This window comes from Eschrichtius robustus, chromosome 6 (assembly GCF_028021215.1).
Source record: "Eschrichtius robustus isolate mEscRob2 chromosome 6, mEscRob2.pri, whole genome shotgun sequence".
NCBI classification, from domain to species: domain Eukaryota; kingdom Metazoa; phylum Chordata; class Mammalia; order Artiodactyla; family Eschrichtiidae; genus Eschrichtius; species Eschrichtius robustus.
The window spans coordinates 141,849,240-141,875,890 of record NC_090829.1 but is presented as its reverse complement, the minus strand read 5'-3'; the positions used below and the strand labels follow the sequence as shown (position 1 = coordinate 141,875,890).

General features: G+C 43.9%; 1 protein-coding gene across 1 annotated transcript in view; it reads right to left on the bottom strand.

Moving 5' to 3' along the window:
* PCP4 (Purkinje cell protein 4) overlaps positions 1-25,875 on the bottom strand; it is a 31,730-nt gene extending 5,855 nt beyond the window's left edge. Inside the window, exons 1-2 of the mRNA XM_068545702.1 lie at positions 25,786-25,875; positions 23,256-23,307 (exon numbers count right to left, since the gene is read on the bottom strand). Of these exons, the coding sequence (XP_068401803.1) occupies positions 23,256-23,307; positions 25,786-25,875 (142 nt within the window). The remainder of the gene's footprint in view (positions 1-23,255; positions 23,308-25,785) is intronic.
* Positions 25,876-26,651: the final 776 nt, after the last annotated feature.

Here is a 26,651-nt window from a genome sequence, read left to right as displayed (position 1 = left end):
AATTAGACTTTCCTCCCTGGGCAGACACTTCATCAAACAACCAAGGCACAGCACAGAGCACTGCCGATGGCCCCAGCCTGATGAAGAAATGGTGCTCCCTGGGGCTTGGGATGTCTCAGGATTCAGTGCTGCCATGACCTCCCCACCAGGAAAAAACCCAGTCCTATTCAGATTTATACTTTGCACGGCTCTAGGTATTCCTTACACCATTTTCCTGAAATATTGCCTTTTCCTTGCAGAAACTGAGACAGGGAATGGCCCTGCTGTTTTTCATTTTATTGTATCGTAAGAGAAACGTTGAGGTAGCCCTTCTTAAAGATGTCGTTATGTTAAGAACCAGTCTTCCCTGAGCATTAAACGGATCTTCCTGCCTAGACGTAAGTGGATATTCTTTTACAGATCATTTGATGGCAAATGGAAAATCGAGAATCATAAACATAAAAGGAAGGAACTACTACCAGATAAAGACAATCCCAAATGGATATGACAAGTCTATGATATTGTCATGAAAAATCCATCCAATGGGAGAATGGTTTGATAGACTAAAATCCCCTTTGCATGATAAACACAGATTATGAACTGATAAACACAGATCAGCCCTACAGCCCATCAAAGTTTCTTACTGAGCAGCTGTATTAACCAGTAGGGCTGCCATTATGAAATACCACAGACTGGGTGCCTTAAACAGCAGGCTGTTTTTTTTTTTTTACAGTTCTGGAGCCTGGAAGCCCGAGACCAAGGTGTCAGATGCTGTGGTTTCTCCTGAGGCCTCCCTCCCTGGCTTGTAGACGGCTGCCTTCTTGCCGTGTTCTCACATGGTCTGGGGTCTCTTCCTCTTCTTATAAGGACACCAGTCAGATTGGATTAGGACCCACCCTGATGACCTCATTTTAACTGAATCACCTCTTCAAAGGCACTATATATCCAAATACAGTCACATTCTGAGGGACAATGGCAGTTGGGGGGGGCGGTCAGGGCTTCAGCATAGGAATTTGGGGGAGACACAATTCAGACCTAATCTAACTTTGGGGCTCTCTAGGTTTTAAAATAACTTTGCATTCTGTGCCTTGTCTGGCTTCTGCAAACGTTTATGAGAGCTGCAGGGGATATCCACCGTCCCCATTTTACAAAGGCTCAGAGACCATAAGGTGCCTCACCCAAGAGCACTCAGTGAGTGCTGGCCACGGGCTGATTCAGAATCCAGGTCTTGTTTTTATTCCCCAGTACGTTGTTACTTTCAGGGCCTTAGACAGAGGCCAAGATGACAGCCTTCTGTATGGACCAGTGAATGTTGCTTAGGGCGAAAAAGAAATCTTAAATAGTCCAAGTCTAAACACATGGTACCGTCTACCAGTTTGGAAAATCTGCCTGTTTACTAGGTGGTCCAGGAGAATTTATACCAAATTCTGTCGTTCGGCAAATGACCTGGAAGGCCTCGTACGGGCCCATCACTGTTCTAGGGGCTGTGAGAAAACAGAGAACAAGCACCAAACCCTGCTCTCCTGGGAAAAGAGAAAATAAAAAGGTAAATTCACAGATAAGTATTAGCATTTCAGAAATTTCAAAAATAAAGCAGAGTGCTGAGTGGGAGAGCAAAGGTGCATGCTTTAAGGTGGCCAGGTAAGGTCTCTGGGAAGGGGACAGAGTGGAGGGAGGAGGCCCGAACCCAAAGCGAAACTCACACCCACCTGCCCAGATTGGGAGGGGGGGCAGGGGCCCTTCACCAATGAGAAAACACTTTTTGAAAAATTATTCTTCACTTGTTGAAAAAGTATTCTTCACCCATGCAGTTACCATCAAGGTGGCAGACTTCAAATAATTAGCATAAATGCTTTAGAAATTAACAGACATGTAGCCATCCAGGGTATAACAGAGCTATTCATGGATCCCGCAACAGCTCAGGATATGATTTTAAAAGTTGGAAATTCAGCATCATTCCAAAATGTATCATATTAACCACCATGCTTGATCAAAGGAACTCTCATTTGAGACAGTTGTAAACAACTCATATTTGTTTACAATGATGCAAAGTCATTGCCTAAAGATACCGGCAGTACTTCATGAACACAGGGGTTTGTGCACACACACACACACACACACACACACAGAGGTAAAGGCTTTCGTTTACACGTTTATAACCCTCCATATTTTAGGATTTATTTTCTAGAAACATATTACCTCCTAAGGCCTAATCCTGTAGATCAGAAATTTGCACATAAGCAGTAAATTGGGATATAATTGTCCTGAGTAGGAGTTTGCCTTGATTAGGAGGCAAAACATAGAGCGTACTATAAAAGGACCTAAATTTTAGCACGCCATCAAGAAATAACAGTCATTTAACTTAAGTATGCCCTGCAAATGGGGTATTTTAATGCCAAATTCTTAGAATGTCCTACCTTCTTTCAAAGTATAATGTTAACTTGGAAAGAATTAACATCTGTCAGTTGGCTTGCCCTTGATACATAGAAGTTAACTGACATTGTGCTTGGGCTCCTGGGGACTCTGAGAGCTGCCCACTGACCCCCTCCGGACCAGGGCTACCACCGAGTGGCCCAAGGACAGCCAGCGTGGCTTCCTTCGTAAGGATCCAAACCCAGCCCTCCAGGCAGGAAAAGCAAAGGGGCAAATAAGAAAAGCAAGAATTGGAATGTTTATCCCTTAAGCCTCAAATTGGATCAAAATACATCCAGAGAACAAGGCAGCTAGTGTTAGGGAAAAGGTCAATTCCTCCTGAGAAAAAAATAATAATAAAAATAAATTGGTATACCTAGTTCATCACGATGTTGGCGCAGAGCAGCCATTTCATGAAACGCCAATAAAAACAAAGACAACACATTCTTTAAAAAGCTGGAAATGACCAGGAAGGAAGAGGCCACCGCATCCTCAGCCAGTTGTTCCCGAGTTAAAACAGTGCCTCCCTTGCTGGGCGGGAGCGTGGAATCCCAGCAAGCCAGCTCCGAGCTCCCAGATCCGGGCGATTTCTCGCTCCTGCCCGCTGGCTCAGGATTTATTGAATGGAGGCTGCTAGTGCGGAGAATTGCAATTTTCCAGGTCTCTGCTAAGCGGCAGAGATTAATGAGCAGGGTCAGGCATTAGCGGCGGCGGGCAAGGGGGTGGCTTTCCGCATCTGCCGTGTTCTCTCTCGCATCCAATGAAAACACATTTCCCATTTCTCCTAACTTTGCATTTACCAAGTTAGTGCACTTTTGGTACTTACAGCTTTTTCCAAGAGACAGAAATCCTCTTTTGTCCTAAAATAGAGGCATTCTGAAATCCACAGCCTCCACTGTTCACGTCGGGCTTTGGTAATGTAAAGCCTCTCTCTCTCATAATCCCATTCCTCTGGCCCCTACCTGGATGCACCTTGCTCAGATGACTACACAGCTGTTGCATTTAGGTAATCAAATAAGTGCACATCTGTGGGAATCAGTGGAAAAGAATAAGCACTGGTGAGATCAAAAATTTCCCCAAACTCATTAAGTCTAGGAAGAGAACCAAAAAAAGATATAAATATCATTGAAAAAAGTTTTTCTATTGGAAAGGCAAAATCGGTTTCCTAGTTGTATTAGTCTGCTAGGGCTGCCTTAACAAACCACCACAGACTGTGCAGCTTACACAGCAGACATTTATTGGCTCCTAGTCCTGAAGGTTGGAAGTCCAAGGTCAAGGTGTGAGCAGCCTTGGTTCCTCTGAGGCCTCTCTCCCTGGCATGTAGACGGCCATCTTCTCACTGTGTCTTCACACACTCTTCCCTCTATGTGTACCTGTGTCCTGATTTCTTCTTATAAGGACACCAGGCATCTTGGATTAAGGCCCACCTTAATGACCTCATTTTACCTTCATTGCCTCTTTAAAGGCCATATTTCTAAATATAGTCACATTCTGAAGCACTAGGGGTTAGGGTTTCAACAGATGAATTTTAGGACATATAATTCAGCCCATGACACTAGCCAAAATGCCTACATTTTCTAGGAAAAAAATAAAGGCCGAAGAGGTATGATAAGAAACAGCTTCGCTAGAGAAGCCTCAAATTCAAGTTCCAACTGACTGAGTGTGGTCAGATTTGCCTTTCTGAGGTTCACATCCTCCCCTGTGTTTGCAATGGGGGTGATAATGAATCGAGGCTTGTTTCTGTCTCAAGACATTTACAAGAGAGTGTGCACTGGCTGCTTTGTAATGCGTAAAGAGCAATGACAAATGCAGGGTTCACCCCTGGTGGTAACGGATGGGGGCCTACAGGCTGGGTCGCCCAGTACCCTCTCTTTCCACCTTCTCCCTCCACCACAGGTGTCCTGGGAGCAGAATTCTGCTGCCCAGGTGAAGGGCCAGCCCAACAGGTGCAGCGTGGCAGGATCTGAGAAGGCAGAAGTGAACCCAGCGGAGGCAACCAAACATAGGAAGAGCCCCCGTCCAGCAGACACGGAGGCAGAGGCATCCACAGGGTTCGCCAAGGCAGTCGGCAGACATCAAGCATCCTGTGCCCTGTGCCAAGGGCCGGGCAGCAGCAACAGTAGCGGGGCTTCTGCTGGAAGAACTTGCTGTGTGGTTGAGTGTTTCCATATGCATTGTTCCTGGCTGTGTACAGCCAGGGCTGGGTTCTCTGCCTCCCAGAGATTCTGCAAGGCACCGATAACCTGTAATAAACCCCTTTTGGCTGAATCTAGCAAGAGTGGATTCTGCTGTCTGTGCCAGCATCTCCTTCCTACAGGCACACCTAGCTTACGTGGGGCTGTGGGAGGAGCGGGGAGTTGTGTAAGGAAAGGGATGACATCAGATAGCAGGCTTTCATTTTATTTGCATAGAAAATTCTTTAGTATGTGCTGGAGAATAACTTGAATGAAAGTAGGTAAATAAGAACCCTGTCGGACACGAGGATAACACGTCAGATGTTTCTTTCCTCTTCGGAGTACGTGGTGAAAATTCCTTCCCAGGAATCAGCAGCTAACTTACTTAACAGCAGACCTCTCAGAAAAAGCCACAGTTTTCCCTCCTTCACACTCTGAAGACTTCAAGCTTATTAAGGATAAGGGGAATATGGAGAACTTACGAGTCATCTAACACCTTAGACCTGCCCTCCACGCAAGCCAGCCAGGTATGTAAGTGCTCAAGAAACTCCACTAGTAGAAATGTGTTGTGGCCTAGTTGATTTCTTGCCTCTATTGACCCCCTTTTTCTTAGTTATAAAACCCCTGATTTGGTGCTGGGCACATGGTTACCCAGAGTAAGCTTTTTATCCTCCTTACTGTTGGGTGACCTAGGTTCTGATCAGTGCAATGTGGGTAGAAAGAAAGAGATCTCATTAAAAGAAAGCTAACCCTTTGCCCTTTTTACTTATTCCTATCTGCTTCCTACTAGCTGGAATGCAGATGAAACGGCTGGTGCTCGGGCAACTATTTTGGACCATAAGCCTTATGCTAAGGATGGCAAAACAGTAATACAGATGCTTGATGTTCCTTGAAATTATCCTGACTGCCCTCAACTACCTACCTCTAGACTCCTTTTGTATGAGAGAGGAATAAACGTTTTTGTTTAAGCCATTGTCATTTTAGGGTTTCAGCTTCTTATAGATAAATCTCATCTACTTACACATATGTCATTATAAGGGTATAGTTCATTTAAAAGCATTTTGTTTCAAGCTGATAGCAAATTCAAATACACATCCCTGTGCATAGTATGGCTTCATTGTCTTCACTTAACTACATGCTTGTTCTTCTGATATATACATCTGTCCAATTTATGATACAGCTGGCCATTTCTTTATAGCACTTAATACTTTTAAAACCTCAGGGTTTTCTTTTTTACAGAAATATTGCCTGCACATCCAGTAACCTTTGCCAACCATCACTCTCAGGTTTCCCTGCTTCATCTCTTCTTTTCTCCTCGTGGGGCGTCAGCTTCTCTCACCACACCCTTCTCCTTCTGGCTTTTGAAAGTGTGTAGCTTTTCAAGTGCTTGAAAATTTAGGAAATGAACATGAGCTAGGTGGAGCTCCTAGGAAGGCATTTATCCCCAACCAGGTTTTGGCCCGCTCCTTCCATTCTGCTTCAGGTCCATTTTTTCCTCTTCCTTTCAGAGCTTTGAAATAATTGGAGGGTTTTTCTTTCATTTGTGTTACCTGGTTTTACCATTTCAGAAGGATGGAACCTTCTCAGACTCACTTTTGCCCCAGCGTCTAAACTTCAAAATACCAGCTTTAAAGGATTAAACTCTGAAGATTTCACCAATATAGAGAATTTTCTAAAGTTCCCCAGTTTGAAATAGGAAGAAAAGTCACATGCAATCATAATCACAGGACATGTTCAAGTAGCTTCAAAGCAGCATTAATGCACCTAATTAATACTAAAAAACCTCACTTGACCCCATTGAATTTCTAACTCCCCTCACTCCATCATTCTAGATTTGATTTAAAGGGGAAAGGTAGGTATCACCTACCAAACTTCTAAATTTGATTTAAAGGGGAAAGGTAGGTATCATCTCACACAAGTCAGAATGGCTATCATCAAAAAATCCACAAACGATAAATGCTGGAGAGGGTGTGAAGAGAAGGGAACCCTTTTGCACTGTTGATGGGAATGTAAATTGGTACAGCCACTATGGAAAACAGTATGGAGGTTCCTTAAGAAACTAAAAACAGAGCTACCATATGACCCTGCAATCCCACTTCTGGGCACATACCCTGAGAAAAACATGGTCGGAAAGGATACATGCACCTCAGTGTTCATTGCAGTGCTGTAAACAGTAGCCAAGACATGGAAGCAACCTAAATGTCGATCGACAGATGAATGAATAAAGAAGATGTGGTACATATATACAATGGAATATTACTCAGCCATAAAAAAGAATGAAATAATGCCATTTGCAGCAACATGGATGGACCTAGAGATCTTCATACTGAGTGAAGTAAGTCAGACAGAGAAAAAGAAACATAGTATGATATCACATATGCAGAATCTAAAAAAGAAAAATTGATACAAATGAACTTATTCACAAAACAGAAACAGACTCACAGACTTAGAGAAGGAACTTATGGTTACCAGGGGGGAATGGTGGGGAGAAGGGATAGTTAAAGGAGTTTGGGATTGACGTACACACTGCTATATTTAAAATAGATAACCAACAAGGGCCTACTGTATAGCACAGGGAACTCTGCTCAGTATTCCGTAATAACCTAAATGAGAAAAGAATTTGAAAAAGAATGGATACATGGGTATGTATAACTGAATCACTTTGTGGTACACCTGAAACTAACGCAACATTATTAATCAACTATACTCCAATATAAAATAAATAGTGAAAAAAGAAAAAAAAGGGTGGGGGGAAGGTAGGTGCTAAGGCAGATGGAATGCATTCCAGAACTCCGTGCTGGAGGAGAAAAGCTGATGAAGACAAAGGCAGGACAAGCCTTAGGGTTCTCGTGAAATTAGCCAAGCTTTGTGAATGACGTGGAAAGCAAACAGCATTGTGGGTTGGAAAATCATCACATGGACACCAGACAGGGACCAAAGCTGTTTTCAGACTCTGGGACCGGGGTTCTCTTTTCCTCCCCTTTGCTCTCTGCGGCAGGCACTGACAGATTAGAGAGGCCTTTCTCCAGCAGCGTCACAGGTGCTTCTGCATCCTTCCTGGACCCCCCGCCAGCAGCTGAGCAAGGCGGTGCGCTCTCTCCCCTGACACATCCCGCTCCAGCTCTTCAGCCCTGCGCCTTTAATCCAGGCGGACAGGTGTTTTCAGGGATTACAAGATTTCTTAGACGCACAAGACCATTGGGCAATTGTGTCCATTGTGTATATAGAATTTGACCTTGGGAGCAAAGCTTTGAAAGCAGGTCTGTGAGGCATAGGCAGAGCTCGGTACCTACCAGGTCCAGCTGCAGCCAGACCAATAAATATCCATTACAGCTCAACATCTTAAACCCGAGGCTGCCATCCGCATTGATTTCCCCATCTGGTGACGCACCTTGTGCTTCACAAATGTCCTAAGACAGGGAAGGGCTCTTCATCGAGGTATGAGCCTCTGTTCACAAATGTGTCTTTACATGTCAACAGAGATGCACATTCAGCTCCAGCAACTGCCGGCCCATGGGTTTAGACTCAACACCTTCTGGTCTCTTGATCCCACAGTGTCAGTCTTCCTTCCACACCCCATTTTGTAGGTTTCAGGCAAAAACACATCACTTCTGTTTGCTTTTTTAAAGTGACACTATCTTAAAAGCCCATGACCAAGTGCTTGCTGATTTGTTGGAAAGAGCTTTTTAGACGTGAGTCATTTTAAGCTTTGGGCTTTGTTATTCTACTTACCAGGAAGATGGGTTCACATATTTGTAAAAAGAGAATAAAATCAAACACCCAAGGAAGAATAAAGTGATGTGATTTCTGGGCGAGGTAGCTCAATCACACAGAGCGTCTCAGATTCGGGAGGACTAGCTCACAGTAGAGTTTGGGTTTTAGTTTTAAGCATTATTTAATAATAATGTTCTGACGAGTAATCCCAAGAAGAAGAAATGAATAAGAAGTGCTTTCCCAGGTAAGTGGAAATGTGCTAAAGCTCCAGAGTCCTCTCTACTGGTTCAGGTGAAGAACACCTGGGAAGAATCCAGATGTGGGCTGCGCTCGGTCCCACGAGCCCTGCTTAACCAGGGCTTTATGTGATCCTGTGACAGGAAAGCAAGGCCTTGAACTTTGTACAGACAGACCATCTGACCCCTCCCCCCCATCCAGAAGTTCTTACAGACCAAAAATAAAGCAGAATATTTTTATTACAAGAATTCCAAAAAGAAAACAATTTCCAGTGTCAGGCAACATAATCAAAAAGTATTTAATTTTGAAATACATTTTTAATAACGTAATTTTTCAAAGGACTGGCGTGAAAATATTGTCCCTTGAAGCATTCTAATTATCAACGGAGGTAGTAGAAGCATTACTGTCTAGATTAAAAATGGAAGCAGTGATAAAATATCCATTTTTGGTGGCAGCAGCTCAAGGGAGCATTAAGTAGAGGCTGACGACAAGGAACTGATGAGAGAAACCAATTTAGATAGAATGCTAGGGGGAGAAAAAGTCTAACATCAGTCTGTTCGAGAACAAAGCGCTCCCCAGAGCCATAGCATCTGACCTTTCACTAAAGTCATTTTAAGCTGAACTGAAAAACTACACAGCAGGGACTTCTATTTTGCCAGCTGTGAATGGCCAACCTAGCAGGCTGCTTCCAGCCCAGATATGTAATTGGCAAGATTTTTGGTTTGTTTTGTTCACCTTTGAGGTGTGTGAACAGAAAAAGACTGAACATCTTATCTGCAGCTCGCTCACAATGTCTTTGAAGACCCTATGCTAGCCTTCCCTATGCTAATCTAGCTCATGATTTCAAAATTATAGTGCCGTTCCTGCACGCCTTGCTGTCATTTAAGATGTCAATGGGTTCGATTGATAGAAAATGCAAGTGAGACATTTTTCAGAAGTAGCTGCAACTCAATATTCAATTGCCATGGGGCTGGGGAGGGTACCCCACTGACAACCTCACATACCATTCCAATGATTCAGGGCACCCGGTGGCATTGCCTGGGCCCACAAGGGAAATGGTTATAAAGTTTCAAAAGAAAATTGGAATACCTTCTGGCTGCAAAATCACAGTAACAATTTAATTTTAGGGGTTAAGGGAGCACTGACAGCAAACCTCTTTATGTGCACAGGTGTTCCCGTTTTCGCCCTAGGAGGCGACCCACCTCTTTGTGTCCCTTTCATGCATGGGCTCTTGTTGTCTACACCTGTCCTCACCTGGAGGCCGGTCCCCAACAGGGCAGCCTCGTTGTCAACCTGAATGAACACCACAGAAACATCCACGGAAATAAGCCATGTTCGGAAATGCAGTTTGTCCAGATAAAAGGCCGTATTTTTCCATTTTCACCCATTTTGTTGAAATAGTTAATGTTAGTTATCACATGTTCACAGCCAATGACAATCCGATTCAGATTCTGTCCACTGTACTTTCTTTCCCCTCTCTTGCTTCCAGCAAGAAATAGCATCTCATTTCTTCTTTGGACTCACCGGCAACATTCCCTCGATGTGTACAGAAAAGAGACAGAATCAGAAAGTGGCCAAATTAGACAAGGGTCCCAAGAGACCATCGTCCCACAAAGAGGACATGGGGACCAAAAAAGTGAAATGATTCACTGTGAGTGAACCACCAGCAAATGGCCAAACCACAGAATGGCAGGGACGAGAAACTTTGAGGATTCACCCTTCCCCCACTCCCTTCACAAGAAAACTGAGACTCAGAAGGGGTTTTCAGGCCAGACCATGCAGCCGAGCAGGCTCAGAAGCTCTGCAATCAGGGGAATGGCTAAAAAGTAAAGAACCTTACAAGCAATCGACTGAAACGGGAAAAGCCCTGCAGAGGAGGCAGGTGTGGTGTCAGCTCTTCCATGGATAGACCCAGCAAAAATTTGATGCTAAACATTTCTCTATTCCTTTTGAAATTCCTAGGAAACAATTAGTGAGCGCGACTACCTGGGAGGAACATTTAGAGCGCTTTAGGCGGCCAGAAAATGCACTGTCATCTACAACAGGCATCGCCATGGGCTGCGTCTGATGACCCAGCCCATCTTTAAAGCTCACTATAAAAACCAGGTCTTTATGGGCTGGTGGGAAATTGAACTTTTGGTGAGTGCACATCAATTCAAACTGCCAAGAGGTTCATGTTTGCCTTGAATCTCTGAAACCCTGAAGCCTAAGAAAGGCCAGAGACGAGAAGCCTCATCTCACTGTGATGAGCACAGTCAGTGATGACTGTGGTGTGGGAAATGGGCCCTGCCATGCAGGATGCTTGGCTCTGTGAGCTGACTGTGATTGGACGAGTCTAAAGGGAGAGTGACTTCCCTCGCATCAGCACCAAAGCCACGAAAGCATCGCTCTGACATCCGAGAAGATTTTGCTTTCCAAATGAATGCCAGAGCACAGTACAATTTTTCAATTATCTTCAGGGTCTGGGACGGGGGGAAGGGTAGAGAGAGAGGAATGTGCTTTGGAGAGATTGAAGAAGCCACTTGCCAAGCACAAAAATAGCAGCAAGCTTCCATTTCGCATAATCATAAGTTACTGGAAGGAGTGTTCTCATAAATACTGTGAGGAAGGCCATCTCGTCATCTGCCCATTTCCCGTCCTTCCCCTGCGGCCCCCCAGGTCTGGCTCTGTCGAATCAATACATATTTCAGCTGATCATTGGTCGACTCAATTCCAGATCCCAACAGGAAGAAGGAAAGTGGCAGCTGGAACAGGATAGCCGTAGCAAGAACCCAAAAGCATCCCAGCGGGTTGATAAGAAGCATCTATTCTTTAGTTCGCTTTTTGAGAGAAAGGGGGTAATCTTCAAGAAAAATATAATTTTTTATTGTCTTATTAAATTAAATCTAGTAATATGCAAATAATTGGCCTTCTCACTCATAAGTGGCAATTTCTGTAAATCATAATAATAAATATTCCTTCACCTTCATGCTGGAAAAAGTGAAGTCTATAAATAATTATCTTTTCAATTCAATGATCCCACAGTATTGGTTAATCTTCTTCCCTCTTGAAGTTTCAAAGTCTGGCTTATATTAAAGGGGCTCAAATCCTCATTTCTTTGGGAAATATCTTCACCGTGGGGCCTGAAAGAACAATCTCCCTGGTTGCGTGGGAAAGGGGAGGGGGATGAAGATTTGGGTTCTGGTTTGTACTTAATTAAAAGAGATGGTCATTTCTCATATTCTTCTAAGCAGCTGATCTCACAGTCACAAGTTTGAAGTTTAATTCAAAGTTCTGGGACCCAGGGATCCAAGAGGGACCAAAATGAAAGCAAATCTGCTCTTTCATGCCCCCCCAGGACAGTGAAGGCAAAGGTTAGCATCTCTAATCTGCAGCGCTGGCTGGGAGAGCACGGTGCCGTCCATCCCAGATCAATACCCCTGCCCCAGGCCAGACGGCAGTTTGTCCAGGCCTCCCGGGGGACACCTGGAGTCCTGGCAGCCCCCCTTCTCTCACCTTTCTGGTGGCCAGGGCGGCTGGCTGCGTTATCCACAGACACAGTAGATCCCACACACACACTGAAAGCAGTTTTTCTGGAAACTGTGTGGTTTCCAGCCCCAGTTCACTGGAGGGGGCCTGGCCATGCCCCATCCCTATGTGGGCCCTGGTGGCCCCAAACCCCAGGAGGCTGTAAGCTGCTGTCCTCTCCCTACTGCCCCAATAACCCTGACTTCAGGGGGGATCCAGGCCTGCTCTGCCCCCCACCCCCTTTCCTGGCTGGCCTGTCTCCATCAGGGTTTCCCTTCAGACTGGACTGAGAGGCGGACACCCTCATCCCCGTCCTGGCTGCATTCCCAGTAAGCACCCCCCATCTCCGGCCACCTCCCTTGACCCTTGAATGACACCCGAGTTGGGCTGGGAGGCTAAAATTGACTGTGTGAGCACACATTAACCTTTACAGGGACAGCCTAATTGCTCTAAGAATGTCAGATATGTCATCTTTCCCAAAAGGTCTGACAGTTTTCCTTCTTTTAAAATTATTAAGCCAACCAACAACACCGCAGTTAAAATAAAAGGATGATATTGATGGACTGCTTTTCTTTTCTTTCCTTTTTTTTTTTTTTCCTGAAACCGATCCAGAATTTGGGTACAAAAATTACTCCTGCTCTGTCTTTGTAAAGCTGCAATCACTTACCGTATAACAGGCTACATTTTTAATTAGGGAAGACTGAGAGGGGCACGGGGGACCTGGCCCACAGCCCAGTCGGAGAAGTGCTGGGGTAAGATGCAAGGAAATTCTCACCTCTCGCCCCTCCTGATTCACTCTCCACCCTTTCCCTAATCATTGTGCTGTGGCTTTGGTTGGATTCATCCCAAGGGTCATCCTACAGGCAATCAGAAGACAGACAGAACGAGATCTGGGTATTTATTCCCTTGCCTCCTTCCCTGCTAGGGTTGTCAGATACAATACAGACTGTTCAGTTCAATCTGAATTTCAGATAAACAACAACAAAAAAGTTTAGTATAAGTATGCTCCAAATATTCCATGGGATATATACTTATACTTTTTTTTTTTTTTTTTTTTGCTTATCTGACATTGAAATTTAACTGGGCATTCTGTATTTTTATTTGCTGAATCTGGCAACCCTAGAAGTTTGCAAAATTGCCCGAGGCTTAGCTATGTCCTTCAACAGAAGACCACAGCCCCTGTCAGGCTGCTTCTGCACACAGCACCCTCTCTGGATTCTGTTGCTTCCCTGCAGGCCCTGCGGTTTCTAGTCTGAGGTGCTACACTGTTCTTTGTGGGTTTCCCTAAACCCTGCACGCACCTTTGCAAATGGTCGCTTGGGAGTTAACTCTCCTCGAATTACTCACATGGAAGGTGCCCTCTAGTTCCTCCCAGGACCATGACTGATACATTCGTTACTAAGGACGTCCGACCTCACTCTCCCAGCATTGCTTTTCTAAAGTATCGCATCCCCAGCTCTGAGTACCATCTCCAACTTATATTAGGCGCTTAGCAAATATTTCCTGAATAAATGGGTGAATGAAAGAATGAGCAAAACCAAGCTAGAGTCCAGAGTGTTTTGCAGCATCTCTTTTCTGGTTATTAAAGACCCAAAGGTCTGTATCCTGAAAGGATGCTATACTAACCAGCAAAGAAAATGATCCAGGATGTACTTGAAGGAGGGCGGGGTGAGTGAAGGAGAAGCAACCGATGGGTTAGCAAAGCTGAGAGAGTTACGCGTGTCCCAGTTAACTATTCCTGGGGAATGAATCACTCCAAATGAGCAGCTTAGGCACAAGACCTGAGTATTCTTCCTCCCAGTTCTGTAGGTTGGCAAGCTCAGCTGAGCTTCTCTTGGACGGAGACTCCCACACGGTTGCAGCCAGAAGGCCCTGGGGCTGGGGTCACCCGAGGACCTTCACCCACACATCTGCCAGCCGGGTGGGGAGAGCTGACACAGTCACTGGCTGGGTGGCCATCTCTCCAAATGGCTGTCCCACGAGCTAGCTGGGCTTCCTCACAGCCTGATGGTTTAAGGTAGCAGGACTTCTTAAGTGGCAACTGGCTTCTCCCACAGCAAATATTCCCAGAGAGAAAAAGCAGAAGCTGCCAGTTTCCTAAGGCCCCAGCCCGGAAACTCACAGGCCTCCCCCCTGCTGTATGCTATTGGCCTGAGGAGTCCCAGCTGCCCCAAAGCAAGAGGAGGGGATTTAGAACTCCCTCTCCACCAGCCGAAGACTCTGTAGCCATCTTTAATCCTCTTCAAAGTCAGAACCCAAACCAGAAATCATATAGAGTCACAACCAATATGCAAAGTGATCCAGCAATATTCACCAAGGCCATTAAAAGGTAAGGAAACATATAAAGAGAAGGGAAGTTTTACACCCCTGGCTTGGAAGATTAATTAGATGCAAATCAGTTTTCATACTAAAAAGTTCCCATTATCTATCTGCTATGCTTAAACCAGGGTAGCATTTAGAAACTGCTGGAAAAAAACGTATTGTGAAATGAATGATACATATTGAATTGTTTTTAAAAAGGAGCTTGTACGTGGCACCCCTCAGGCCGGCTGCACGGCAGGCAACATGTGCAGGGACCCTCACTCGGAAGAGCCAGGGCTTGACTGAATGATCTGCTTAATAATTTTTAAGAAGGAGCCCATGCTTTCAATATTCCCTGGATCCTACAACTGATACAGCCGGCCCTGTCCTTTGCAGAGAGCCAAAGATGTAAAGAGGCAGCAATCAGAGAACAGCTGAGGATAAGCTTATAGGGGCTTGTCTTCTAGAGCCTGTGGCTGGGTGACGTCATGCCAACCTCGAGACAAACTCCATTGTGTGGTGATCCACGGCCTTTGTTCTCCTGTCTCCCCCCCCAAAGTGGGAGGCACCTGCCCTCTGTGAGGCAAAGCTACATTGATGCAGCTGGTCTGCTAGACTAGCTTTTAGCGCAGGGCTAAAAACCCACTATCACATTTTGAAGTCACTCTTAAGAAGAGGATTCCAGATCAAGAAGATGTGAGATACACACACACACACACACACACACACACACACACTGGAATACTATTCAGCCATAAAAAAGAATGAAATTTTGCCATTTGCAGCAACAGTGATGGACTTGGAGGGTGTTATGCTGAGTGAAATGAGTCAGACAGAGAAAGACAAAAAAATACTCTATGACACCACTTATACATGGAATCTAAAAAAATACAACAAACTAGCGAATGTAACAAAAAAGAAGTCACAGATATAGAGAACAAACTAGTGGTAACCAGTGGGGAGAGGAAGGGGGGAGGGGTAATATAGGGATAGGGGAGTAAGAGGTTCAAACTACTAGGTGTAAAAAAAGCTACAAGGGTATACTGTACAACACGGGGAATACAGCCAATATTTTCTAATAACTATAAATGGAGTATAACCTTTAAAAATGTCCATTGCTATTGTACACCTGTAACTTATGTAATATTGTAGAGTAGTTATACTTCAATTTAAAATTTTTTTTAAAAGAGGACTCAGAGCCAGCCTGTTCTCAGCTTGCCGAAGTTAGTGAAAAGTGGTCACTTCCTGAGCACGAGGGGCCCACTTAGGAGAGAATAAAAAATTGTACTCGGAGTGAAATAGCACCATTTCTTGACTGAATCGTCTGAATTCAGAGCCAAATCTTGGCAATTAATTACTATTGATTGGAAGCTCCAACTCATTACTGATTAAGAATGTTGGACGAAACCAATCAATCGTGTTGTGTGGATTTTACAGAAACTCACATCAGTCCCCCAGTGCTCACCCCAAAATGACGTTCTAGAATCGCTGGCAGAGAACTTTCTGGTGAGACCCAGGGAGACTTCTGCCCTCGGGTCTGACTGAGTTCTGTGGTTGCTCTAAGGATGCCAGGAGATGATCACAGAGACACGGAGATTTCCTTTTCCTGCACAACTCAGATAAGAGAGCAGGTCCAGCCTAAGAGGAGGTCCAGTCTCTGAAGACAATTCAGCTCACTCTGTTGCCCAAAAGGATTTCTACATGCCTTTGTAATCACAGATACACCTACTGATAGGAACCCTACACATTTCAACCATCTTAGCTTAGGCTGAAATGTAGCTCAGGCTGAAATTCTAGTTGTTTCCCTCTTCTGAAAAGCTGTTGGCTGTGCAAATTAATTCTATAAATAAAATTATGAATGTATCACCTACTTAAAAGAGCAAAACATATTCAAGCACTTGAGACGTATTACGTCCATACAGATAATTGATAAGCAGAATAGGAAATACTCCTATCTCCTGATTGGGGCAAAGGATAGACGGATTATCATTTTCCTGGAACAAGCTACTTCATAGGCTTAAAAAGATCTTGAGTGGCAATTCTTTTAATTAGTTATAATTTATAACTTCATTATTTTCGCTAAAGCATATGGGCCTTCTCCATATGATACAAAATTCTATCTTCAGTTGGTCTAAAGCTGTCTAACATATAATCTCAAAAAGACAGGAAGAGAGGAGGGAAGGGAAGAGGAAATAAAGATAAGCCTACAAATTAGAATATTGCTTCAGTTTTTTAGTTTTGAAAATTAGCAGGGCTGTCCCTGTAATTAGTCTGTGATCACACCTCTTTGCCAGAGAACAGTTAACTAAACTGATGAAATGATGGTGCTGATGAGACTATGGTTTCCAGCCTGGCCAAGGTGTAAGTCTGTTAACTTCCTTCAGTTCTATGGGCTCAGACCACAGCCCACCCCAGTGGCCAGTTTACACCCAAGACTCCTGGTCAAGGAGAACTCACCAGAGAGCGAACTTGGGGACAAGCTGGTGTGTTTAGACGGCAGGCCAGATGACCTGCTGTCTTTCCTGTGATTTATGTGACCTTGGGGCCTATCACCTGACTTCTCAAGGAACTTGGCCTGACATCACCTCCCCTACCCACCTCCCAAGTCTGCCACAGAATTGGTTGTGTGTGAGAGCATTTTAAACTATGCAAACACCTACAGCCATAGAGAATTATAACCAGGAGCATGTAAAAAGCTCCACGTCTATTAACAATGCTTCAAGCATGTTTACTCCAAGGACAGTGAATTAGAAGCATCGTATTTATCCAAGGTATTACTAGCGCATTGACATTATTATAATGCTCAGCCTGAAGCGGGGAAATCACCCGTGTAACTAAGATTGGCAGTAATAAGTTCCCTGTCAGCACTAATCCCTAAAATAACCTTCACAAAGAATCGATTCACTTGTTGAACGATGTTACCCATTGACCAGGTGTGTGTGGATACCCTGATTTAAAACCCTGGCTTCATAAGCAATTCCAATTTCATTCCTTCCCCATCTGGATCAATATCAGAAGCAAACTTGTGTATCCATATCTTCCTTCCGGAACAGAGATTCTTTAGAGAGTTCAGAGCCAATAACACAAAGGGCACGTCCTGCTAATAGTATTTGGAAGCCGTGTTCGTATTTCATCCATTCTTGTTTTGAATTTTTTTTTCTGGTTACTTCAAATGCAGAAAAAGAAGGGGAGAAAGGGCCAAGCGACCCCTGACAGAGACCAGAGCCATTTGATTTTTCACCTTGAAAGCTCTGTGTGACTTGGGGTTCAGGGCAGCACACACAATACATCAGTCCAGGTGAATTCGAGATTTCATGCAGGTTTTAGCGCTCTAACAGGAAACCGATTTAGAGCTTCTTGGCCTGGGAATCGTTGCACACCTTAGTGATTGATTACTTTAGGAGGTGCTTTTCCCACAGCCAGATGCAGTCTCTGAAAGTTTAACCTACACATTTCTGAGACCCGTGGCAGCTCAACATTCGAGGTTATCATTTTCCCTGTTTGAAGGGGCTTAGAGGCTCAGTGCAGTAAGTTTCCACCTAAACTCGTACTGAGATTTATGCAGAATTGGCATATTACATCCTCAGGGTAGAGGAGAGCTTCACAGCCCCCCTGGCTTCCAGATCCCTGCACACAGCAGCCTGCAGAACCGACACGCATCCAAATTCTCTCCATCCAGCCTCAGACTCTGATTTATCCCACCTGGTATTTGAAGCAGAACCGAGTCATGTCTCCACCTCAGGCAGTTACAGGATATGATCCCTCCATGGCCTTTCTGGAAATTGCATTTCCCCCCTTGCCTTCCATCCTAACCTCCCTGGGCCCAGGAGCCAGACCAGCCCGGCAGCACCTCCTGCCAGAACTGACCTTCTCTCTTGGGTGCGGTAGTAAGCACACAGTCAGTGCCCTTCTGTTCCCGGCCCCAAAGCGGTCCCTTTCTATTCCAAGCTGATCTTCCATCCTTGCACACAAGACCTTGCCCCACACACTTCCACAAACCAAAGAGAGGTGATAGACTAAATGCACCCCAGACAATCTGCCCAAGTCGATGCGTAGGCATAGAAAGGTCATCAAGAACACCACAGGAAAAAAATGGGGTGTCTTCTGGGTGCTCTGGAGCCAAGGAGGAAAGGGGGCGGGCGGTGTGTAAAGTGTTTTGGGAATAAATATTTGAATTTTATTTCTTATTTGAAAAATCAGGCTCAGATAAATGTTAATGTATCTATTTGTCTATGAATGCATTTCCTTCTCAATCAATTTCTCTCTCTACTTACTTGATAGCAGAAAAACAAAATTACTGTGTGTGTGTGTGTGTGTGTGTGTGTGTGTCCCCTCAAATCCAAAGGTGAGATAAACTTAAATGTCTATGATTTTTAGTTTTATTCAAAACAAGGAGAGGAGAGTACCCAGTACAACATTTGATCTTATTCATTGTTAGTAATTGTATAATCATATCAAAGCAAACAAAATCTTAGGTGCTCCTAGCATAATCCCACACCTACTAGAAATTTCTCAAGCCATGATCTCTTTTCCAAAGAAGAAGCACCTATTCAAGTGGTGCTAAGTTTTTGCTCGGCTACTCACATCTCAAAGAAACTACAATGGCGGTGAGCCCCACGGTATTTCAGAATGATACCTTCCTTCTGGGCATTTACCTACAGCCTGGATTGGGAGGGGGGGAGAATTCTCTTATCAAACTCAGGTATGTCCACATGCCTCTCACCTCCAAAGACAGACTTTTGGAAACAAATACATCACAGTTCACTAAGTCAAAAGAAATCCATTCCAGTTTTAGAAATTCAATTTAGCTTTGGTAAGCCTCCAAGCTCTGAAAAGTAAGCTCCATCAGAAGTTTATTACTTATAATCTTTCTTTCGGATTGGAAGTCTCCCAGCAGCCACTCTACTTCCAGTATTTTCCTATTTTTGTAGGTCAATAAAGGAATGTAACTCTTAGAGTCTCTCTGAAAGATGACCATCAAGATATAAATCAAGAGACCCAGTGAAATTATTGTCTTACAAAAAAATCTTTTGGTTGTGTCCAAACTGGTGACTACTGGTGACTAATCGAGATTCAGATGGTAGTGCCTGTATTTATAAACGTTTGAATTTAATGTAGCAGATGAACTGTAAATGAAGGTCTCAACTGTTGTTTCACTCAAGTAGGGCATTATATCCAGAAACAAATGAAGTCCTCAGCCTAAACTACTCAAATCATAAGGGTACTTTGTTCATATAAGAATGAAAATCTCTGAACCAACAAGATCCTAATGAATTTATTTTTTAAATTAAAACATAATACAACCCTAATATTTCTGGAAAAAAAATGTCTTCACGCTGCAGATGAGATGAGGAACATCCAGATTTGCTGGGTTGTGTATCCAGAGGTTGGTGTCCTGGAGAATAAGGACAATTTCAGGGTTGTTCTGGATAGTACGGGGTGGATATATGTCAAATTTCACATCAATAAATACCACGGCAACAACAACAATGACACAAAAATAAACCTTAAAAGAATCCAGATCCCAAGCCAATGGCTCTTTTGAGATAATACTCAATATAACAAAATTTCAGCAGAGCCCAAGACTTTAGATCCCGCTGGGGTTTTAATGTATCTGACTTGTGTCTTCTGTGATCCAATTTAGAATTTCAAGTCATCCATAATTCACTACGATAGTCTTCATTGCTTTGTGTTACAGACCTCAAATAAATTTATAATATTTGAAATAAGAACACTTTGGCTTGTAGTCAACTAACAAAATTGAGGGATGTTCATTTTACAATTAATTGACTACTATCCCAACCTCATAACATTTTGATAGTCTACGCCTCATATTTCTGCTCTCATGGGGCCCTGTTCCTTCCACATGTGTAGGCAGCTTCATTTGTATTCATAGGAAATATACATTAGATAAAAGATCTCTCTAGATACCCGTGATGACAGAGTAAAATAATCTGAATTTCAATGGAATGTAATATTAGGTTAAAACAGAAATTCCAAGATGATCGTCTCATATTATGAATTTAAGAATAAGGAATTACACAACTTAGATTTTTAGGAAAACACCTTTTAGACCACTTCTAGAAATCTTTACCCCAATCTTTGTTGGGTTGTTATCAACTTTTGTCTTTGTCCATCTTTAGAGGCAAAAGCACAAACTTAATATTATAATAAAATACCATGTATGGGGCTTCCCTGGTGGCGCAGTGGTTGAGAGTCTGCCTGCTAATGCAGGGGACACGGGTTCGAGCCCTGGTCTGGGAGGATCCCACATGCCGTGGAGCGACTGGACCCATGAGCCACAGCTGCTGAGCCTGCGCGTCTGGAGCCTGTGCTCCGCAACAAGAGAGGCCACGATAGTGAGAGGCCCACGCACCGCGATGAAGAGTGGCCCCTGCTTGCCACAGCTAGAGAAAGCCCTCGCACAGAAACAAAGACCCAACACAGCCATAAGTAAATAAATAAATAAATAAATAAATAAATAAATAAATAAATAAAGTAGCTATTAAAAAAAAAATACCATGTACGTATATCACACATGAGCAGTTTTATCTGAAATTAAGACAGAACATGTTAATAACAACTTGAATGTATACAGCACCTTTATTTTATAACTATCAAATAATCTCTAACTTCTTCTATTCAAAAATGAGTATCCTCTAATATCTAGAATTACATAAAGAAAAGTTTTATCCATAGCACCTTGAATTTTTTTCTTTCTATTAATTTTTATACCTCCAGAAAAGGCACACGCAATTTTCACTAGAGTGGATCAATTTTTATCTGAAGGAAATTTCATGCCTTAGAATAGCAGAAAGTAGTGTCTTCTATAACAGCTGGTAATTCCCTCTGGTGCAAAGCAGAGCGTGTAGACTTGCTTTGAAGGACCCGTGGATGCCAGGGGAAAACAGCGCTGCAGAGGCATCAAGCACAAAGGACCTAGTCCTGCCTTGGTCACCACTCTGCTTGATCTCAGACTCCAGGCTCCTCCTGTATGACCTGGGAGTTACCTAGAGCAGCAGTTCTCAAAGTGTGGACCAGGTACCCTGGGGGCACTTCCTTCCTTTGAGGGAGCCCACAAAATCAAAATTATTTTTTAATGGTACTAAGGTATTAGTAGCTTTTTAAAATCTCATCTGCTCATAGAATTTTCTAGAGGCTACACAACACGTGATATTACAACAGATTGAATGGAGAAGCAGCCATCTTCCATGAAGCCAGACATTAAAGCGATTTGCAAAAATACAAAACTCTTCCACTAAATTTTTTTTTTCTGCCTTGGAAAATATCATTACTTTTTATTTTTAAAATGTTATTTATGTTAACATGTCATAGGTTTGTCACTTTATTGTTAATGAATGAATAAGTAAACCCTTTAACAATTTCTCCATTTTAATTCCTAATGGGGGAACCATCAACAGATATAGCCAACAAAAACGGAAGTTCTTAGGGGTCTTTAAGAATTTTTAAGAATGGAAAGAAGTTGTGAGAGGAAAATGTTTGAGAACTGCTGCACAAAGGAATCTCTGAGAAGCCTTTTGACTCTAAATTCAATGATTCCAAGGTTGGCAGATTCCATGGAAGTGAACTCCAATGATGAGATGGATATGAATCCGTGAACCCGGCAAACCGGGAAGCACCCGTGTGGCAGCCCTTCCTTCTCTGTTTGAGCAGCTCTCACTTTGCTCCTCTCTGCTTCCTGACCTCCTTGCTAATAACCCACCCCCACCACAACCCACACAGAGAAGATGAGAAAAGCCGTGGGCGTCGTGAAAGGCTTATGAAAGAATTTATTTCCTCCCCCACCCTCCCCAAACCCCCAGGTCTGATCAGGACATTCTTGAGCACCAACCCCTCTGCTTATTAATATAATGACCATTTCATCCCAGCGGTCACCACCACACAGACCCTGTCCAGTACGATGGTGCCAAACAGGCAGCTGAGTCAGCAAGGCCCCAGATGAGCGCACCACAGAGAAAGATTCTAGTACCTTAGTCTTGTTCAGGCCGCACTCAGACTCATGACTGAGGACCCTAAGTGGTTTTCGGGGCTCTAAGGAATGTTTACAGCTGGTATTTGAGACTGGCATTATCCACAGTTGGATGAACACCAGCCTAAATTCCATCCAGCAGGAGGCAGGAGTAGTTTTCCATAAAAGGTGTAGTCATTTTGTAACTAAGAAAAAGTAGGAACACCCAGAACCTAACCTCACCAGAACCATAACTAACCCTCGGTGCTTACTTGGCGATTTTTTATTATGACCAGTCACCCTCTATCACGACCGCTAAAGCTGGGGAGCTGGGCTTCCTCCCAGCTCTGTCTCTTTCCTGGCCATATCCCAGCTCTTCTGTTCCCAGTCTGTTTCCCCATCCATAAAATTTAATGCTCATTCCTACAATTTAAGGCTGAGGTGGAGACTGGAATCAAGGAGGCAAATGCTCTGGTCTCTGCTATTATTGTTATCTGCTGGTGAATCCCTGCCGTGATCCAGGACCTCCCCTGGCCCAGCACCGCGTTCTGTGTATGAGGGAGAGCGAAGCGAGTTTTAACCCTCCTTTCCTGTGAAGTTGAGCCCTTCACAGTTTTCAAAGCTCTTCTCTCATTTGATCTCATTTTATCCTCACAACAACTCGGATGATTCTCACCAAACCTAATGAAGAAAGCAGAGAACAATATTTGCATTGTAATCATGTTGCCCAAATTGGGAGTCCTCCTTTGGGAGGGAAAGTGCTCTCATCACTGCATTTAGCTCAGTTTTCTTTGTAAAACCAGACCACGGGTGCTTACTTTGAGTTGCTAAAATCCACTCCAAACCAAAGTGCAGACGTATATAGTAGCCGATTAGGATGGAAGTTATGATTCGCACCTGCCACATGCCCAAGGCTACAGACGGGAAAAAAGTAAGTAGTTGGACTATTCATGGGGTCTTACCATTTTCACCAGAGGTCTTGTCTTTTCCATTGGTTGCCCCAGCTCCTTGTCGCTAAAGGCATGAAAAAAAAAAAGAAAGAATTGTTATCAGACACTTTCAGGATGATTTTTGTCTCTCTTATTGTTTCAAATACCTCTTGCATTATATCAAGTTCTATGTCACTTTAGCTCAGATGGTTAAAGCACGATGCTCGTGAGACCAGGAAAAGATCAGCCCATGAAAGGAGGTACCGGAACGTCGCAGACCACCATCCCACCGGACCAGATCCACTGCTCTATGCGTACAGTTCACTAGTCACAAGGAAACCAGAGAGGAGATGGTTGATGGAGCAGAACAGCGTCAAAAATATGAGGGAAACAGCCAAGAGTTTGTGCCAGCTGCGAGAAGATCAGAGCTGTCCCTTTTGTCAACGATTACACTGCTATATTTTTGTTCCAACCGCTATGTTCAATGCCTCGTCTTCAAATAAATTGGAATCAACTAAAAACTCTTATGTCAATAGAGTTTCTCCTATTGTTGGGTTATTTTTCTGTCCGTGTTTATGTTGATAACAGCTGTGTGTTTTCATTTTACCAGGTTGACCGAAAGTATGAACATATTATGGTTAGTCTTGAATCTTTGGGCATGATTCTCTGGATATGTGGTCTGGGGAGCTATGTGCACTGTATTGTATATGCAAACGTATAAGCATGTTTCCTTGAAGCTTGCCCAGCGACTGTCTTTAATTAACATGATGTTCGGAATTGTTCTAGTCCTTAGAGAGAGAAGTATTTCATTAATCCAATTTTCTGGTCATTATCAGAAAATATGCTTCGAGTTGAAAAAAAATAAAGTGATTGTAAAGTCTCTAAGTTTCAGGTGAAGAAAATGAGGCCAGGCAGGGAGCCTGATTTGTCCAAGGTCATGTAGCTAATTGGATGGAAGTTATGACTGGAGACTGGACTTCCTTGCCAAGGTTAGTGTCTTTCAGGAATTGTCATCGTTATGTAACTATCTGATGGGATCGTGGAAAGAGAGGCAAGGCACTGACCAAGGAGAAAATCAATACAGATGACTTCCACCAGGGATAAGTGTGCCCCTAAAATTTATATTTGGGTCCAAGACTTCAGCCTAAAAACAATATTAAAAAAATAATAATCAGTTCCCAATATTGCTCAGTGTTGTCATGAGAAATTCCCAGGTCCTTGGCCAATGCTTGATTAACAGAAGCCGGATCATGTGGGAAAATCTTGCTTTCAAGTTCTGATTAGTGTAAATAAACAGGATGAATGAATGATATAGACTTATGCGAACAAAATTAACCACCCCTCTGTACGCTTATTACCTGGTACATTTGATAACTCGAGAGAGAGGCAAAGCCAAGCCTCCCGTTTATTTCCAACCCCACCACACACATGCCGCGCACGCGTGCGCGCGCGCGCACACACACACACACACACACACACACGCCCCATCCCAGTCAACGAAAAGCGCAAACTCCCACCCAGGTCACGGGGGTGCTCTGCCTCGTTCTGAGAAGAAAAACCACCACTCTCTGGCAAGAAGTGGAAGGAAAGGCTAGATAAGTGTGGGTTCTTTCTTCATATTTCACTTGAAAGTTCTCGAGTTTTCAGAACCCAGACCTGCCCATGTTCCCACGGAGGAAGAAGGCTGCATCTGGCCAAACATCAACTGATCTTCAATAAACTCCATTTAGCTCCCCATGTCATAGCATCATTATCTAAAATCTCAACCTGTAATACACACCATCTTGGTTTAAACCAAATTACACCTTTCTTAAATACAGTAGATTTGCAAGTAAAAATGCCACTTTCTTCTTGCCTGTGCTTATTCTGTCTCCTCTTTTTAAACACAAAGCTGGTAAGTTCGCTGCTCGATGGAAATCTGATCACCATTGTGAAGGATCAAACTAGAGGCACAGCAGCCAGCCCTGGGGGCTGAACCGCTCCAGGGTTTAAACCCTCCATCCTTCCTCACATAATTCATAGACAACTCAGAAAACAAAGTGAATTCCACGGAATGAAAGGACAGGGTTTTAGAGTTGAATAAAGTCAAATTCAATGGCATAGAAGTACAAAATAGGTGCACACTCAGCCCCACTATCTTTAAATACCTTAAACACTGACATTTTTCAAATGTTGTGAATACTTCGTTCCATAAAAGATCACCTTTTAGAAACCTAAAGAAAACCAAAATGAAGTGTGCACAGGGGAGAAGAGGGGTTCATTTTTAAGGATTTCTAAGGTAGGGGTTTTGGGTCGGGTCTTATATGATGAAGGTAAAAATGAAGCTGATAGATGTCATAAGGAGATGGTGTCTCGGATCAGAAAATGATCCTGACAGAAAAGAAGTAGTCTTTGAAAGCACCTAATTTCAGAATTCTTTGAGACCTGGCGACATTTTGAAGGCAAGGTTGAGAGCAGTGGGGGAACATCCAAGAGCTTTCCTGTTCCTGGGGTCTACAGCAGTCATCACACATGATTTTTTTTATCACCAGGTGAAGTGGCTGAAATTCCCTTGAATCTGTACCTGGAGAGGGTCTGAGTCAGGCTGGATGTCGAGGTGCCGAAGCCAGACATGCTCCAAGTGGTCCTGGGCATCAGTGAATTCTGACAGCATCCCTAACCAGGTAGATAGCGCCCCTGTCCTCATCAACATCACTCTACACATTGTATCCCCCGGCACAGAGGACGTGCTCAAGGTCACACAGCTGGGAGGTGGCAAAGCCTGAGCTGCAACCCAGAGGCACTGGCTCCAGAGTTGCCCTGGGAGCCACTGAGCCCGCGCATCCCCCAATATCCTCCTGAGGCCCCACCCCAGCAGGTGGGGAGATTTCCGCATGGAGGGAAGGAAGACAGCACCACAGAGAAAAATAACTTAAGAGAAAATGCATCACCATTAAAACCCCCTCCTTCTATCTTGCGCCCATTTCACCATCAGGAAATGCTAGGTCCCCATCTAAGGACACAGCCCAAGAAGTTAACATGACACACAGCATTGGAGTCGCCTTCTTCTGCAGCACAAGCTGGAGGCTTGCATGATGTTGGGGAGTCTGCAGAGCGGTTGTGAGGGGATGCGAGGGAACAAGGCAGAACAACGGCCGGGAGAGGTCTTCTCTGGGTCCTCAGCCCTTAAACCCTCACCTGGCAACTCCCACGGGTCTCGGGAGGGAGGTTTCCTTCCTCGGTGATATTAACTAATACAAAGATAGCATTTCAGAGTTTAATAAACCCCAGTTAAAAGGAGCCTAAATGAAGAGTGAGTATATATACAGTAAGTCCCCTACGTACGAACAAGTTCTGTTCCCAGAGTGTGCTAGTAAGTCCAATTTGTTCGCAAGTCCAACAGAGTTAGTCTACGTACCCAACGAATACAATTGGCTATATATTGCTGCT